Source organism: Arachis hypogaea, chromosome 7, assembly GCF_003086295.3.
Source record: "Arachis hypogaea cultivar Tifrunner chromosome 7, arahy.Tifrunner.gnm2.J5K5, whole genome shotgun sequence".
Lineage (NCBI taxonomy): Eukaryota > Viridiplantae > Streptophyta > Magnoliopsida > Fabales > Fabaceae > Arachis > Arachis hypogaea.
In genome coordinates, this window is record NC_092042.1 from 7882241 (window position 1) to 7901272 (window position 19032).

The following is a 19032-nucleotide window of genomic DNA, read 5'->3' on the forward strand; positions in this document are numbered from 1 at the left end:
TAGAGAAATTATAGAACAATCGTTATTATTTTAGTTTTTAAACAATCATATCATCCATGTATATCTAGTCTGATTTGCATAGCATAATTTACATGACATGAGGTTTTCAATTTTCATCTCCACTAGTCCCCAAAAAAATAATAGAGTAGAAGTTTTTCAACAAAAAGTCAAAAATTTTAAAAAATCAGTGATAGTTATTATAAAATTGAATACCACAAATTTTAATTTAACCTGCAAAGTGCAAACCAATGTTTTTTTTAAACCAAATCCCTTCATGACTTAACACTAGAATTAAAGTGTTTTAAAAAAGATTTGATTTCTTTATTTTAGTCTTGGTTACAACAAATTCAGTTTGGATAATTGAATCTATTACAAGAAATCCGGTTATAATGATTTTATTATTCTACCATTGTATGTGAACTATATTTTTTTGATATAGTTGTATTTTTTTGAGTTTCTTCCAAAGAAGCCGCCCTTTTGTCTATGCTAAGAAGTTATTTTTTTTGGGCTATAGGTCGGATAGATGGGTTGATGTTAGCTTATGGCAGATGACATTTGGATATATTCCTGGCATGTTTGCTAGTGTCCAGGCAAAGAGGTCGACGTTATGTCTCAGTAGTTCGGCGAGTCATTCCTTTTCTTTGTTTTCTAGTGAATTTCCTAGGTATGTATACTTGTTCTCTTCAATTGTTAATTGGATCTTTGTAAGATCTTCTGTTGGCATCGGACGTTCTTGATTGTTGATCCAAGAATCTAGATCTGCTAATGGCGGTAAGTGTTTTGAGTTGTATACTGCTTGAACATATTGTTGTTCAGGTTGCCTTAGATACTCGTTCTTTAGGCTGGCATTGTAACATTGTTTGGCTTCTCTTTGATTAGCATGGATTGTGACTACTTTGTTATCCTGCGAAAGAAACTTAACACACAAATGCACAGTAGAGATAATAGGATTGAAAGGATTCAAAGAGGGTCTCCTCAGGATTATATTGTAGGGGACTTTTGCAGTCGACGACTAAATATTGTATGTCCATAGTTTTATAGTCAGGGTAATTTCCAAGTGTAGTTTGTAACCAAATGTAACCTCGGATTGGAACTCGCTCACCTGAGAAACCTACCAGTTCACCTGTGGATGGTTGGAAGGCTTTATCACTTAGCTTCATTTTCCAAAATATTGAGTAAAATAGGACATCTGCGCTGCTCCCAGGATCCATCAGGACCTTCTTCACCAGTGGTTCTCCGACTTGTGCAGATATTACCATTGGGTCGTCGAGGTTTCGGTCATTTGCTTTATAATCTTTGGGCAGGAATGAGATCTCTAGTTTATCTGGGTTGATAGGTTGGGATGAGTTTGCTCCTGTCACTGACATCATGGTTCGGTAGAATCTCTTCCTAGCCGAGTTGGTGTATCCTCCTCCTGCAAAACCGTCAGAAATACAGTTTATTATTTGACGAGGTGGTTAATATCTTCACCTACCTTTTCCCTTTATCTCGGAAATTGTCAGTTGTTTTAGAGTGTTGGCCGAAGTCTTTTGTATTCCGTTTTTGGGTATCGATGTATTTGTCTAGCAGGCCTTGGCGAGCTAGCTTTTCAAGGAGGTCTTTTGCTATACACAGTCATCTATTGTATGTTCGTATTTCTGATAGAAGGTGCAGTATTTGATTTTGTCCATGTATCGTTGGTCTTGGTCTGTGCTTGCCTTATTTGGGAGTTTGATGAGTTTGGAATGCCGGATGTCTTTGATGATATCTTCCCTCTTTGTGTTGAGAGGAGTGTAACTGTCGAATTTTGGCATGAGCTTGAATGGCTTTTGGTCTATTCTGCTATTTGCATGCTTATTTCATTTTTCGTCTTCTCTGTTGGGAGTAGGCCTTTCTGCCTTCCATAGTTGTCGGAGTTCTTCAATTTTGATCTGGCTTGTTGCTTTTTCTCTAAATTTGGCTAAGGTTTTTAGCTTGGTTATGACTATGGTTTCCTGGAACTTCCAGGGCGGAGTCCGCTTTTTAAGGCATGGAGGTGGACTTTTGGATTCATATTAGGTATTTCTGTAGTTGCTTCAGCAAATCTGGTCATGTAGTCTTTCAAGCTTTCATGTGGTCCTTGCTTTATGGTGCTTAGGTAGTCGGAGTTGTGCACATATATTTTGGATGCAGCGAAATTGTTAACAAAAAGGTCGGCCAATTCATCAAAGCTAGAGATGGATCCTTCAGGAAAATTGAAAAATCAAATCAGGGCGGCTCCATCTAAAAAGGTGGGGAAAGTTCAGCATAGAATCGGATCAGACACCTTATTCATGAACATCATCGCATAGAACTTGGTGACATAGATGTTTGGGTCTCTCATTCCCTCATAAGGTTTTAGAGTCATTGGTAAAGTGAAGTTCTTGGGCATTTGAAAGCTCATGATCTCCTTTGAAAAGGGGTTGGTTCTTTTTGTTATCGTTTTCAGGGGAGTTGGTATGACATGCTTGGCCTCCGACGTATGCTCGTCGTGGTCGTCTTTATTTCCAGTATTCTTCTGTTCTCCTTCTTTACTTTGACTGTGTTGTCTCTGGTGTAGCAGCTCGGCCATCTTTTGGTTCTACACTCGAAGGGATTCAATGGTAGCCATTAACTTGGCAGGGGTGGGGTTCGAGGGCGTGTGGCTGTGTTCATCTACCATAGCTTACAACCTGCAAGAAGAAGGAAAAACTACAGTAAGTAATAATAGAAGGTGGGGTTAGATTAATTTCAGCCTCATAGTGGGCGTCAAATGTTCCTGTGTGAGTGACAGTTTTCGAGGTATAGCTCGTCTCACTAGTGCTCGACCTCGCTTTCCTTGGATCAAGAGGAAAGAACGCCGTCTTCTTGCGAGAAAGGCGGCGGTGGACACCTGCAAATGGACTCTAACACTCAAGTAAGTAAGAGTGTGAGTTTATTCAAAGAGAATGTACCTGTGACTTGGTGAGTCACCCTTTTTTATTAAGTTTGTTTGGTGGCGGTTATTTGTATCTGTTGCTTTTTTCTCGAAACTATTTGGCTAATATCCCGGAGTTTGGGTTTTAGTGGTTTAGTGGGAGATTTTGTGGGGAGGCGATTTTCGATTCTAAGGTTGTTTTTTAGACAGAGTTTTGAGGGACGGATCACATGATATATTCATAAAACATATCAAACTAGAATTACGGTTATTATTGATAGATGTTCTATTTCTTTACCGTTTTAAATTGTTAACGATAAAGTTATGAAGATAAAATAGATGATAAATAATAGAAGAATAATTTATAAAATAAATAGAGGTTAGATTTTGAAATCAAATAAAATATAAAAGACTAATTAAATAAAATAAAAAACAACTATTTGGTCATTATTTAAAATTTTAAAAAATATATTTTATTATTAAGACTATTTAATAGGATTTTTTATTTTAATAAATAAATTAATTATAATAATTATCTAAATAAATAATTTAAAAAATATTTACCAAAATAAATATTTTTTTCTTATCTCGTTTACACTGTAAACGAGATAATTTTGCATTTATCTCATTTACCGTGTAAACGAGATAAGACATGTAGACGCAAAACGTGTATATCTCGTTTACAATCACTATAAACGAGATACATGTACTTTTTTAAAAAAAATTAAAAATAATAAAAAAATATTAATATTATCAAGAGAAAAGTCCAAGGGGCTAGCAACTTTTGTATTTTTTGATCAACACTTAACCATCAAAATAAAAGTGAGTGATCTCCCACCATTAGATGTAATCTCACACCATTAAAAATACTATTGATGGCCAATTGATGGTTATAAAACACCAAAATTACTTGCCCCTAGCATTTCTCATTATCAATAATCCAAACTTTTAACATGTAATTAGTACATAAAAAAGTTGATAAAAGAGATTAAAATGGATATGTTTGATCAATTAGTACTCAAAAGGGCTGATGGAATAGTGAGAAGATAATTGAAACGTTTATCTCTCACGTTATGTCCCACTATCCACATGAAAAATAAACATTTCAATTCTCTTCCCATCATTCTAATTTACATCAATCTCTCACAAACAGTTATTTTTATTTTTCAAATTTAAATCAATCCAATTGAATCATAATTTAATTTAAAATTTTTTAAAATAAATATATTTAATTAATTAATATTCAAAAAAGAGTATATAAAGAATTTTATCAAGTGATTACCTGTAATATAAATATATTTTACAAAAATATAATAACATGTGGCATGGCACAGATTAAAAAATTGATATATAAGCAAAGGATTATATATTTTAAGTGTGATATAAAATAAATTTAAATAAATTTTAAGCAAATTTTTTAATGCACTGATAATTATCGATATACAATTCATTTTAGGGTCACTCTTCGATACAGATTAAAATTGATACAAATATACAGAGATTCATTATTTGGTTGATGCATATACTGTCATTACAGAATGGAGCAGACTTTTGCCCGCAATTATCCTCCTAAGCCACGGCTTGATGGTGAAGCCAAATGCGACTCATCCCTCTGTGTGTTGGCCTCCGTAACGGACAAAATGGTGATTTGGTGAGTTTGGGCTATAGGTCTCTTTGTTCATTCGTTTTTGGACCATGGGGATAGTTTGAAAAAAGGTGTTGGGTTGGGAAAGAGGATAATTGAGGAAGTCACCGTCGTGTTCCAAGGATTTTTTTTAACTGGGTTGTACGACTAAAAAATATTAATATAAATAATGCATATAAAATAATAAAAAATTAAATTAAATATAAAATAATATTTAATTAAATATTTTAGATTATATATATTAACTAAAAATATAATATATGATTATATAATATAATTTTTAAAACAGTTTAATTAGGTATCTTTTAAAAATAATTTTTTATTTAATTTTTTATTATAATATTTAAAAAATAAAACAAATACATCTAAATAGGTTTAGTATCTTTTTGAAATTAAATACACATTTAAAATATAAACTAAATAAAACTCAAATTTAAATTTTAAAATTTCTATTTCAATTTTAACATTTTTAGTTACTAACAAATTACAATTTAAATACACATCTAAAAATTAAATTAAATAAAATTCAAAATTTTTATTTTAAAATTAATAAATATTTTAAAATAAAAAAATACTAATGCTAGAGTAAATAATAAAAATTTTAACTAATACTATAATAAAATATGTTAGATATATTTTTATTGAATAAGATCTAAAAAATTTAACTTAATTATTTATTTTAATAATTTAGAAAACGTTAATGTTCAAATAAGTAACAAAAAATTCAAATAATAATAAAAAGTTAAGAAATATTTGAGATGTTTTTATCGAATAAGATATAAAAAATAAATTTTATTTTTTACGTTTAAATTTAAATTTTATATTTATAATTTTGGATGTGTTTTAAAAATATTTTATATATAATTTAATAATTTTAGATGTGTTATAATTGAAAAAAATAATTTTTATGAACATATATTTTAATAATTTAAAAAACGCTAATATTCTAATGTGTAGCGAAAAAATGCAACTAATAATAAAAAATAATAAATATTAAATGAGTTTTTATCGAATAAGATATTAAAAAATTAATTTTTATTTCTGCAACAATTTTTTTTCTTTTGCATAGTCATTAATTTTAATCATCAACGTGTTTATCTATAAAATAGGAACTAGTATTTTTATCCGAAATAATATTACGGGAATATAAATGGTTTAAAATTATGATCTACTTTATTCTGACAGTATAGATTATACATAGCATAAAAAATTTATAAAATTAAACTACTTTTACAAAAAAAGTCGTAAGTTGACAAAAGTTTCTAACTAAAAAGACCAAGGTATCTGTAGATAAAAATTTAAATAATAAGATTTTTTGTTATTATTTTTATATGAAAAAATCTAGTTTTTTATTAATAATTAATTTTAACATTTGTTATCTAAAATTTAAAACAATTTAACGTAATAACGTGTATACTTTTACATTTAATTAGGTGTGTGTTAACTGTTAAGTCTGTTGCATAAATAAAAATAATTAATTTTTATACTTGTTATTTAAAAATAATATTTTTTTTCTATGTATATAAAATATAATTAGATATTAGTATAAAAAAATTATACAGATAGCTATAAAATTAACTCAAAATTAATTTAAGAAGAGAGTTTATTAATTTTGAAAAAAAATATTTTCTCTCAATTTTAATAAGAGAGTGTCATGTGACACATTTAATCATTAAATTATTTTAATAAGAAAGTGTCATGTGAGTATGTGACACCAAGGTAGACAAAATCACGATTCAATTCGCTGAATCGCACGATTTTGCGGCTTTATCTCTTGCTCTCGTCTCGATTTTAGTCTTCGTTCTGGAAGGTAGCCGTTCATGCAGAATCGCCGAGCAAAGATGCAAGCTTGCTAGAATCGTAGTTTTCTCGTCATGTAGCGTCTAAGGAAGCAGACCGAGGAGAAACATGATTTTTTAGCTCAATTAATGGTGAAGAAGGATGAAACCTAGGTGCCATTTCTGCCCGTTTTGGACTTCTGAAATTTTAATCGTGGGAGTGTTTTTTTTTTTTTTTTGCCCATTTCTTATATTCATGTCCATATTGATTGATGATTTAATAATGCATTTGATATTATACACGATATACATGACATATATACTCAAACTTTGTTTCGATAATTAACCATGTTTCTGCATACTTTGTGATAAATTGGCCATATTCATATGCTGATAACCATAATATGATATGTTCATATATATACTATATTGAAATAACCTCAAATTAATTTTATGGTATAATTTTTTATATATATATTTGTATAATTTACAAGTTATATTTACGTTTCATCTTACGATTTTATGAATTATGATTTTAGGCTAGTCTATCGAGTCGAACTAAAAATTACGAATTTATTACCTTGTGTGATACATTTGATTATTAAATTAGATAGTAATATATGATACATAATATAGGTATATTTTAATTTCGATTTTAATATTTTTATTTTTATTTTAATTTTAATGCAATTAAAGAATATCATGTTGCACATTTTGATTGTCAAATTAGTAATTAATTATTGATATTGATAATGATATATAAAATAGATGGAGTGGTTGAAGGAATGAGAGAGATGGAGAAAGGAAGAGAGAGAAAGGGAGAACTCTTTAATTTTGAAGGAAAAGATTTGATTTCAATTGTAATGAAGAAGTGACATGTGGCACATTTTGGTTGTAAAATTAATAAAGAGGAGAGGAGAATTCTTTAATTTTGAAGGAAAAGATTTGATTCTAATTGCCATGAAAAAGTGACATGTGAGATATTTTTACTTTAAAATTAGAGATATATAATAGATATATTTTAATTAAAATTTAATTTAATAATATTGTTTGAATTAAAAGATTGATTAAAGACAAAAAATTAAAAGATAACTAACATTTTTCTTTTTAAAAAATATAATTTATAGCAAGAAACACTCTAACCTAGTAACAGTTAAGTTGTTCTCAATCCCTTAAATCCCTTGTTTAAAACTCACATTCAAATATAATTAAAAATTAATGAAATGATCTTATTTTTTTATTCTTTTGCATTTCTAATAGGATTTAGATAATATTTACTGTGGTATATATAATATATAATATATGTAATATACATAAAATAATTAATAAAATAATTAATAATATTATATTATATTTAAATTTTTATTTTAATTTATATTATGTATGTAATAATAGTTATATAAATTTTAAAATTTAATTTTATTTGTTGAATGTTAATAATTATAGGAGCAAGGGCGAATATCCGTTTGAATGAGTTAGAATTTAATTTTTTATTATTTATGCGGGTTATTGCAATAATCCGCCTCTACTCACCCATTATCATTCCTAATTCTTAATCATTGAGGGAGAAAGAACAAAAGATGTAAATGTTAGTTAATTAATTTGACTATTAAAAGTAAGTAATTCGTTCCACCTGTTTCATGAAACTTCCACTTATATTTTTCTTTCTTTTCAGTTTACTCATCTAATTTATCTTTTTAGTCATTTTTCTATTCTTTTAATTCATTCCCAATTTTTTACGTAAAAATTAGTTCTATCTCTTTTTTTAATCAATTTGATATAAAAAAATGTTTTTTTATCTTATTAATTTAACTTAGAAAGAAAATATTTTTTTATCTGATATGAGTTCTTATTTTTATTTATATGTCTTTACTTATCAATGATAGAAAAATGAAATTTTTTTTAAATATTTTGTTAACTTATTGTTTTTATATTGCTTTGTAATAATATTTTTTTATTTTTTAAATTATTAATTACATAAAATATTATAGTTAAAATTTGAGTACATAAATATTTTTTTCTAAAATAAAATGAAATTGTTAATTTTGTCTACACAGTATCATTTATCTTACATAATGGTTAAGTTATTTAATTGACATGTATAAAGTACGCAAAAAAAAAATTTGCACTTATCAAAGGTTTATTAAAAATATTAATATGTTAATTTCTAAATTATCTAAACTATTAATTACATAAAGTATTGAATTTGACATTTAATTATAAAGAGTACTAGAATTAACATTTATTAATTTTTTAAATTATTACAAAAAAATTAATTAATTTAATATTATTCATCTGTCATATAATTGGCATATAAGAGACGTAAAAAAAATTTATACCTATCAATGGTAGAATAAAAAATCTTTACGTATATTTTGTTAGTTTTTTTCTTTATTTTTAATATGTTTTATATTAGAAATATTATTTTTTATTAATTATTAGATTGACATATAATACAATAAATATAGCAAGATAAGAACTTTATTAATTTATTTTTTAAATAATCTGGCAACTTAAGATAAGAATTTTGTTAATCTCTTTTTTATTTTTAATCTATTTTATATTGGATAATATTATTTTTTATTAATTATTAGATTGACATAAATGCGTCAAGATAAGAACTTTATTATATATTGTTCGTTCTTTCAACTTTTATTATTATTTTTTTCTTTTTATTTTTTTTATGTCATAGGCCATGTAAGTGTTAATTTATTATTTCTCTTATATATATATATATATATATATATATATATATATATATATTCTATTTTAAAAATTATTTTATTTTTTTAGGTTTTTTAATTTGTTTTATTGTATTTTTTTTATTTTGAAAATTTTATGGTCTAAAGATCTTCCGTTAAACAATTCTAACCATATGATCAAGGAAGAAGTTCAAGATAATAGTTAGTAGGTTTAAATTTTGGTAATTTATTGAGTCTAATCAAAATAAACACATTGAAATACCATAAACAGAATTGTTAATTCAATATTTATTAATGGATAACTACTAAAAAAAATATATTACATAAATAATAGAAATAAGTTGATAATATACAAACTAATTTAGAGAGAAAAAAAAATAACAAAAAAAAATATAGATTTTCACCTTTTGTTATATGGTAAAATGATTATATATAATATAATAAAATGTATATGTTCTCAATATAAGAACATGAGATTTAACATGATAATCCTTTAATAGAGTTTCTCTGCCTTAATAAAAAGAATTAATATCATTTAGACTTAAAATGTTTATTTTTGTACTTAATAAAAAATCTAATATCATTTAATTTTAATTTTTAACTTTCAAGATACACAAAAGATAATTTTAAAAGATACTTAATATATAGGAAATTAAAAATATTCTAAATTTAAAAAATTATTTAATAACAAAATTAAGTTTGTTCAAAATCGTAGGGAGAATTGGCACCGGATTCGATGGTCCAGAACGTTTGGACCATTAAATGGTCCTATAACAAAGCATGTTTTTTAAGTTTTTTAATAACTGTTAAATAGTCATTTTCTAATTTTAATTACAAATTAACTCCATATATTTTATTTAATTATAAAAATTATTTTTTATTTTATAAATTATTATTTTATCATTTATCTATTATGTTTTTTAACAATAAAAAAAATAATAACGAATTAGATCTTCCATTTATCGTAATAAACATTTTGACAATTTCAATCGATTAAAATTTATCTTTGATCTGTGATATTTGTCTAGGGCTGTAAAATCGTGTTTCTTAAAAAATCAATCAATTGGATTAACAAAACAATCGATTGAATTTTAGATTTCTCATAACTCAATCGATTAGACTATATATTATCAAAAAACAATCGATTAAAAATTACAAAACAATATAATTTTTACAAAAATTAATACAAAAATTAATCAATTGATCATATCACTGCATCAGGCCCCAACACCATGACTCTAGGACTGGATTTGGGTCTAGTGACTACCCTCAGATAGCGTAATGACCATCCTCAGCGTAATTCGGTTAGAAACCGGAATGGTGGTCCGTAATTCGGTTAGAAACCGGAATGGTGGTCCACATCCTCGTGGAGATGGGGTTCACCATCATAATTATGGTGGCAGACGGGAAATAGATCCTCTCCATTTTTTTTGTCACTGGAGAGTATAAAGTGTAATCTCCCACCTTTAATTTTACAAGTGGGACCAACAATAAATGAGAGAGAGAGTGTATTGAATGGTGAGATCTTCCACTGGATACCATCCAGTTTTTTTTTCACTGGAGAGGATCCACTCCCGTGGCAGACGTGATCAGGGACATGGACACGAGGATTGGAATGGGCATTCCTTCAATTGATCTGATAATATAAACAATCGATTGAATTATAAAAAAATTATATTTTAGTTATCGTTCAATCGATTGGTAATATGACCAATCGATTGATTTTTGCGAAAATTATACTGTCTTATAACTTTTAATCGATTGTTTTTTTAATCCAATCGATTGATTTTCTAAAAAATACGATTTCACAGCCCTGAACGAATGTCACAGATCAAAGATTAACTTTAATCAATTAGAATTGCCAAAAAATTTATTACGATCAATGAAAGATCTAATTCGTTATTGTTTTTGTTTTTTATTATTAATAAACATAATAGATAAATGATAAAATAATATTTTATAAAATAAAAAATAATTTTTATAATTAAATAAAATATATAGGATTAATTTGTAATTAAAATTCGAAAATAACTATTTAGCAGTTATTAAAAAACATAAAAAACATGTTTTGTTATAGGACCATTTGATGGTTCAAACGTTCTAGGACCATCGAATCCGGTGTCGAAAGAGAAAGTTAAAACTTTCTAACTAATTACAAAGAATCACCACCATCAAAAACTATTAAATTTGAGTATATTAAGTGAGGTTGAAGAAGTAAACCATGATGATAAATCTAAAATTTTTTGTCTCTTTTTATATAGTGTTTCACTTTAAATAACTTTTCTTTATGGACAGTATTCAAATGACGACCAAAATAATAAGAAGATTCTTATTAGATTATAAAAATTAATCTAATCCTTATAATATGATGGTATTATTTCAAAACATATAAAATAAAATCATAAAATATAATTTAATTTATGTGTATAATAAAATAAATATGAAACTTATAAAATAACAGTCAAATGTGATAGCAATCCCTGCCTTCCGTCCTAAGCTAAGGTACTATATTAAAGGGTTAAGTATGATTTTGGTCCCTAATGTAGGGGCTGAAAATTTCTTTCGTCCCTCGACTTTTTTTTGCTCGAAAATGGTCCCCAAAGTTTCAGTTTGTTTTAAAATCGTCTTTTTTACCAATTATATTTTTTTATTACCAAATTACCCTTTATTAAAAAAATTATAAAATAAAATAAATATAAAATAAATAAATAAAAAAAGAAAAAAAAGAAAGAAAGGGGGGATAACAGAAGCGGGGGTGGGTGGGGAGAAAAGGGGGAGGGAGAAAAGGGAGGGAGGGGGTGGGGAGGGAGAAAAGGGGGGAGGAGGGTGGAGGGGGGAGACCCATGCCGCTGCACCGTCGCTGCCCGCCGCCTCCGCCCGCTGCTGCACCGCCGCCCATGCCCGTCGTCACACCGCTTTCTTCTTCTTCTTCTCCCGCCGCCACACTCACCGCCGCCCCACCCACCGCCGCCCCCTTTTTCTTCTTCTTCTTCATCTTCTTCTTCTTCTCCCGCCGCCATACCCACCGCCGCCCCCCTTCTTCTTCTTCTTCTTCTTCTTCTTCCTCCCACCGCCACACCCACCGCCGCCCCCCACTTCTTCCCGCCGCCGCACCCACCGCCGTCCCCCGCTTCTTCTTCTTCTTCTGTGAATTCTGTGAATTGAATTTTTTTGTGAAATTTCTGGATCTGAATTTTTGTTTATCTGAGTTGAGTTCTGGATCTTTTATGATGATTTTATAAGTTGAGTTTTTGTTTGTCTGAATTTGAATTATGGATCTGAGTTTTGGATCTGAGTTCTGATGAGGATGACGATGATGATGTTGATTTTCTGAGTTTGGCAGTGGATGGGGGTGGTGGTGGTGGTGGCATGATTTTGGGGAAGAAGGGGTAGGGGCATTTTGGTCCGAAGGACCATTTTAAAACAAACTGAAACTTTGGGGACCATTTTAAAGCGAAAAAAGCCGAGGGACGAAAGAAATTTTCAGCCCCTACATTAGGGACCAAAATCATACTTAACCCCTATATTAAACTAAGACTTAAATTTATAATGATTAGTTAAAAAACTTACAATTATAGTACTATTTTTTATTATTTTAGTTGAAAATAATTAGGATTACTAACATCAAATTTTGATAATTTGTGAAAATTTTAAATGTTTTATGTCTTAATTCTTTTATCAAAATTTTAACAACTCGTAAAAGTTAATACAATAGATAGTTATAAATCAAAGTAATAGATAAGAGTAAACGTTGTGATAATGATACTTGGTGATAATTAATAACGATCAGATAAAAAGAATGTGGAAGGAGAAGAAAAAAGTGAGAAAGGAGAACAAGATAATATAATAGTGGCGATGAGACAATTTCAGGTATGTGTATCGAGAATAATATATAGTAAGAGAAAAAATAGTGTTTGATATAATGTATGAATATAATAAAAATATGAATTAATAATTTAAAAAAATAATAAAATTAAACATAATTTAAAAAAATAAATATAAAATTAAAAAATACTTTTTATCAATTGAAATTATGCATGAAGATCAAGAATATTTTAAATATAAATTTTTATCTTTATTTTAAATTAAATATTATTAAAAATAAATAAATAAACTTAATAATATTTTTAAATAGTTAATTGTAAATAATGTTTTTAAATCTTTATTTTCATACAAAATAATAACTTAATAAATTTGTTTAATATCTTATTTAATTTAAATTTATAAATTTTATACCTTCTTAAAGTTAAATAATTTATAAAATTTTTATTTTTGTTTTTAAATTTTTTTATTCTTAATGTTTAGATTATTTTATTAAATTTATAATTTTAAAAATAAAATTATATAAAATAATTTCTTTAAAACAATAGAAAAGCGGTTGAACAGTGCCTGTTGAGCTGCTAGTATATTTTAAGTGTGATATAAAATAATTAGTGAGGTAATTAAACATTGAATAGTGGGAGATAACCTGAGAGATAATATTTTAATTTTTTTTTACTATTCTATTAATTTCTCTTAATAATTGGCAAACGGTTATTTTTATTTTTTAAATTTAAATCAAGCTAATTGGATCATAATTTAAATTAAATTTTTTTTATATACTCTTTTTGACTACTATTTTTTTTACTACTAATTGATCAAACATATTCATTTTAAAAAATTTTAAATTAAATTATGATCCAATTAAATTGATTTAAATTTAAAAAATAAAAATGACCGTTTGCCAATTGTTAGAAAAGATTGATGGCACAGTGGGAAAAAAATTGAAACGGTTATTTCTCACGTGGATAGTAAGAGATAATGTGAGAGATAACCGTTTCAATTCTCTTTCCACTATCTCATCAATATTTTTAAGTATTAATTTTTTTGTGACTGAAATAAATTAAACAAAAAATAAAACAAACAAAACAAGGAATTGCTTAAATAGAGGGTAGTCCCGTTTAAGTACTAATTGATCAAATATATCTATTTTAATCTCTTCTACCAACTATTTTATGTACTAATTACATGCTAAAAGTTTAGATTATTGATAATATTAATATTTTTTATTATTTCAATTTTTTTTAAAAAATACATATATCTCGTTTACAGTGTAAACGAGATAAATGAGATATGTGGATATCTCGTTTACACTATACACGTTTCGCCTTCATCTGTCTTATCTTGTTTACACAACAGAAGGATGTTTATTTCAATAAATATTTTTTAAATTATTTATTTCGATAATTATTATAAATAATTTATTTATTAAAATAAAAAATCCCTATTTAATAGTCTAAATATTCATAAATAATTTAATCCTTTGCCTAATTAATTATGATTTAGATTATATTAGTCTAACTTTTATTTTTCAATCTAATCCAATCTTACTTAAAAGTTTGTAATTTATATTGTACTAGTTTAAATTTACTTTTTAATTCAATCTAATTCAAATGATTTGGACTTTATATTTTATTAAACAACTTATAGTTTAAAAATTTCAAATTATAACTTAAATTATATCTAAAAAAAAGGTCAAATTAATATAATACAAATAATAATCTCTTTAAAAAATTTATTTTTTTTGGTGTTCTAAAAATATTTAATTAAATAATAAGATAGGAAAATATAAATATAGAGTAAATAATCCAGCATGGCATCACCTCATTGGCCCATTCAACGTGTATTAATATCTGTCTCTAACAGAATTATTTATAAATTCTAATTATTTTATTTTATTTTAAAATTTAAAATTATTTTAGTAATTAATATAAATAAGTAATATTATTCTTCCGTAAAAAATGACAACAACATACAATAAAAATTCAATCTCAGTTTCCAAAGCATGGACGCCATTGATTCAGTGTTCGAACCTCTCAGAGGGTTCTCCAAGGACAGCGTAAGGCTTGTCAAGCGTTGCCATAAACCGGATCGCAAAGGTACCTTTTTTTTTCTATTAATTTAATAATGATTATTTTGATTTGAATCTCTATGCTGTGAATCTGAATTTTTCCTTTTCGTTCGTAGAATATTTCAAGGTTGCTGTTAGTACTGCAATCGGAATTACGGTTATGGGATTCGTTGGCTTCTTCGTCAAGCTCATCTTCATTCCCGTTAACAACATCATCGTCGGATCTGGTTAGGTATATGATTTCTAATTGTTTATTTTTCAAAAATTTGTGATTTATTTACAAAATTGTTTTGTGTTTATAGCTTAGTTTGATGTGTTATTTGAGTGTGATGCAGCAATTTGGTATGAAACTATGAATAAGGAGTTTAAAAGGGGGAAATTGTAATGTTGTTTTATTGTATGCAGAATATGGTTGGTTTTGTGCTTTCTTACTGTTACTTGAGATTAGGGTTTGAAATTATGCAAATTTACTTTTAGATAAAATTCTTTCATACAGTTACTGTTTTGTGCATAGTTTATTATTGAGAGGGGTGATAGATTTACAAATCAATTTTCTTCTTTCTGTTTTTTTATTATACCAGTGAACTTTACTGTAACTTGTATGTTTTTTTTTGTGTTGCTTTTGCTTTTGCTGAAATTAATAGAATAGGTCTATAATCACTACATATAGTGTCAACTTATTTTCTAAACAATTTTGATGATATCTGCAGGATGATGATAGCCACAATCACACACAGAGAGTTTTAAAGCAAATGGTAGCAGGAGTTCTTCCCACATCAACTTTTTGTTAATTATAGTTCTGCTGTATATCACTTTTTGTTTTTCCATCCTTGGTGTCTTTTGGGAACATTACAGTTTTAATTTAAATTTAACCTTTCTTTAACATGTGTTAGAATTGGCACCGTTTAATTTAGCCCTGATCAGGGGGAAATATTTGATTGATTTACATGTAACATTGGTGTTCTGCGTTTTTGTTTTCACGTTCTGAAGCTAAAAGTTCAATTTGATAGACAAAATGGTCCGCTACATATTTGATAAAATCCGTTTGTGGTACTTAGAAGATTGGTTTCGCATGAGCATGACTAAACTACTTGAAGTGAGACAGGACTGAATTGTTAGTGAACTTATGACTTGAGTGCCAAAATTATAGTTCAACGAAGAATAAAATCAAACGTTATAATAGTTCTCATTTACACGAACTAAAGTTTGATTCATTTATATGTATTAAAACAAATCAACTAAAGTTTTGGTAGCATTATTACTCATTGTAACTTTGCAAGTTGCAACCTTTTTGGTAGCATTATTACTCATTAGTTGCCTCATAGTACTCGATGTTTTATGAGGCCACTTGCTTCTAGCAACTTCTAAATTTAAAGGGTAATTGAAGTCCATTAACTAGACAACATAACAAGTTGCAAGATTTTAATTTTATTTCAGGCTAGAATTGTGTTTGGCACTCACTATACTTGATGATAATGTTAGCACTTGAGAAAGGTAGGTTGAATCAAGTTAGTTTTAAACAATGAAGTTTTTTGTTCTATTTTGCAGAAGCTAATTATACAGGAGATTTTTTTTATTTTATCTTTAAAACCAGAACAAAACAGATTAGAGTAGAGAAGTAGAGTAGAGAAGGAGAGAACAGAGTAGAATAGAAAAGGAGAGAATCAAGTAAGTATGTATCTTGGTTCGGTTTTCTACATCCAATCTCTACCTGAACCACAAGGTAGAATTTTTACTATAATCAAACTGATTACATACACCAATACCAATGAATTACAATCTATTTCATCTAGTATTTACCACAAAACTTCTAGCTATTCCAACTTGGCAAAGGAAAACTAACTGGTTCAATGACCAAGTGCTATCCCAACTTGGCAAGGAGAACTAATCCTAGTTCATCAATATCCAAATACACATTTTTTTTTTTACTTTTTCAATGTATCTCTCTTGTCTCTTTTTTCTCATGACTTTTTAATTTTTCACCTCACCATGATTTGTCTTTTTCTCAATTACAGAAAGATAGACATTAGATAGCCATAAGCCCATAACAATGAAATCTAAAATGAAGCACAACATTGAAGAAAAATAATTCTGCATGTATGAGATGATATTCTGAATTTTTTACTCTATTTTCTTTGTCTTCAAATGTTGGTAAGAGCCAAATATATAGTGAGAAACTTGCTTCATCAAATTGATTCATTGCCTCTTCATGTTCCTAGCTGATTCTGTCCGTTGTAGCTGTCTTCCTTGGCATGCATTGCTTTTTCATTTTGTTCCACTACTTCTGTCGTCCTTGTAGCTGCTTCACTAACCTCTGTTGTTCATATATATTTTTTTTTTGCTCTACCAACCTCTGAAATTTGATCCTCTGCTGTTCTTAGTGTAATATTGTTATCCTTGTGTTTGTTGTCTCTTGTTCTCCATAATGTTGCCAACTGTCCCTTTTGTTGCTTTCTTAGTCAAACCATGCAATGCTGAACCATCTTTCTTGGTATAGTGATTCTGAATTTTGTATTCTCCATCACCATTGGATTGAAGCTTTGATTTGAACATTGTGGAGTATTCACTGAACCTTCATGATGTGGGCTGAGATGAATATATTAGGCTTGTAATACTCATAAACCAATAGCACACTTTTAGATTTTAACCCAATAATAATGTTTGTCATCATATTATCAAACTAAAACTAATTGTAACTCAACAATACTTCTTTCTACTTATTAGTACAAAATTTAAACTATTTTTCTAGATTAATTACAGAACAATCGTTATTATTTTAGTTTTTTAACAATTATATCAACCATATATATCTCATCTGACTTGCATAGCATAGTTTACATGACATGAGGTTTTCAATTTTCATCTCTAGAAAAATAACAGAGTAGAAGTTTTTAACAGAAAGTCAGGAATTTTAAAAAATCAGTGATAGTTATTATAAAATTGAATACCACAAATTTTAATTTAACCTGCAAAGTGCAAATCAATGTTTTTTTTTTTTAACCAAACCCCTTGATGGCTTAACACTAGCATTAAAGTGTTAGTACAAAAGATTTGATTTCTTTATTTTAGTCTTGATTACAAGTTACAACAAATCAGGTTTAGAAAATTGAATCTATTACAAGAAATCTGGTTATAATGATCTTATTATTCTACCATTGTATGTGAACAATATGTTAGTAATAGGCCCAACAAATAATGCATCCAGATTTTATTATTTTTCTGATATAGTTATACACTATTAGGAAACTGTAACTTTCTCTCATTGGCAAAAGTTTCTTTCTACAATGTAACAGAACATTCCTCTCAAGATGATTGTGCCTTTAGATTTGTGGTGTCCCCTTTTGGTGGAGTAATTGTTGCCAATGATATAGTTCTACAATGTCTTTTTTTTTTTTTTGTCTTGTTCTATAATGTCTAGTTTTTTGTATGTTAATGCTATTAGCTTTTTTTATATCTATAAAATGGAATTTTTTTAACAACTCCTCTCATGAATAATGTGATTCGAAAACTAATCTTTGATGAAGAAGAAGACAATCAAGATGAACATAATGATTTTGGAAAAAGCCTAATCGAACCTTTGACTTGAAAGGTTATTTAGAATAATTTAGATAATTTAATTTTATGGTTTTCTTTTTTTAGTGTTATTTATTTAATTTATGCAGTCTCTCCCAGTTAAAAATTATTGTAAATCTTTTAGACGATATTTTAAAAAAATCTCATTTTCTTGCTACTTATATCTTTTATAATCCTTCTTGTATTTTCTTTCGTAATATACAAATTAGCTTATCTTTAATTAAAAAATGATAATTATTCTAAGTAAAAGAAATAGTAATTACCTTATGAGTTTGATTTTAATATCTTAAAATATTTATTATAGTCATTCAATTACATCGTTTTTAATAATTATTTATGTAATTAATATAAAAAATAATTATTTTTATTAATATAATATTATGTAATTGAATGCACATATAAAATTATTTTATATTAAATTTAAATTCTTATCTTATATTTTATTAACAGTTTTGTTTATTACTATATTTTTAGAAAATAATAAGATATTAACATTTTTAATGTAAAAAGAAAGGAATTTACTAGTGCTGATTGAAAAGTAAAAAAAAAAA

General features: G+C 27.2%; 1 protein-coding gene across 1 annotated transcript; it reads left to right on the top strand.

The window, feature by feature from the left end:
• The first annotated feature begins 14777 nt into the window (after window positions 1-14777).
• Window positions 14778-15861, top strand: LOC112702299 (protein transport protein Sec61 subunit gamma). Its single transcript, XM_025753276.2, has 3 exons — window positions 14778-14936; window positions 15025-15140; window positions 15619-15861. Exons 1-2 carry the CDS (start codon window positions 14843-14845, stop codon window positions 15138-15140), a joined length of 210 nt encoding a protein of 69 aa, XP_025609061.1. The 5' UTR covers window positions 14778-14842; the 3' UTR covers window positions 15619-15861.
• Window positions 15862-19032: the final 3171 nt, after the last annotated feature.

Excerpts from the sequence above, each read along its gene's own strand:
- LOC112702299 (XM_025753276.2), top strand. The coding sequence starts at position 14,843 with ATGGACGCCATTGATTCAGTGTTCGAACCTCTCAGAGGGTTCTCCAAG. Across the intron at positions 14,937-15,024 it reads CCATAAACCGGATCGCAAAG|AATATTTCAAGGTTGCTGTT; the intron begins GTACCTTTTTTT and ends TTTCGTTCGTAG.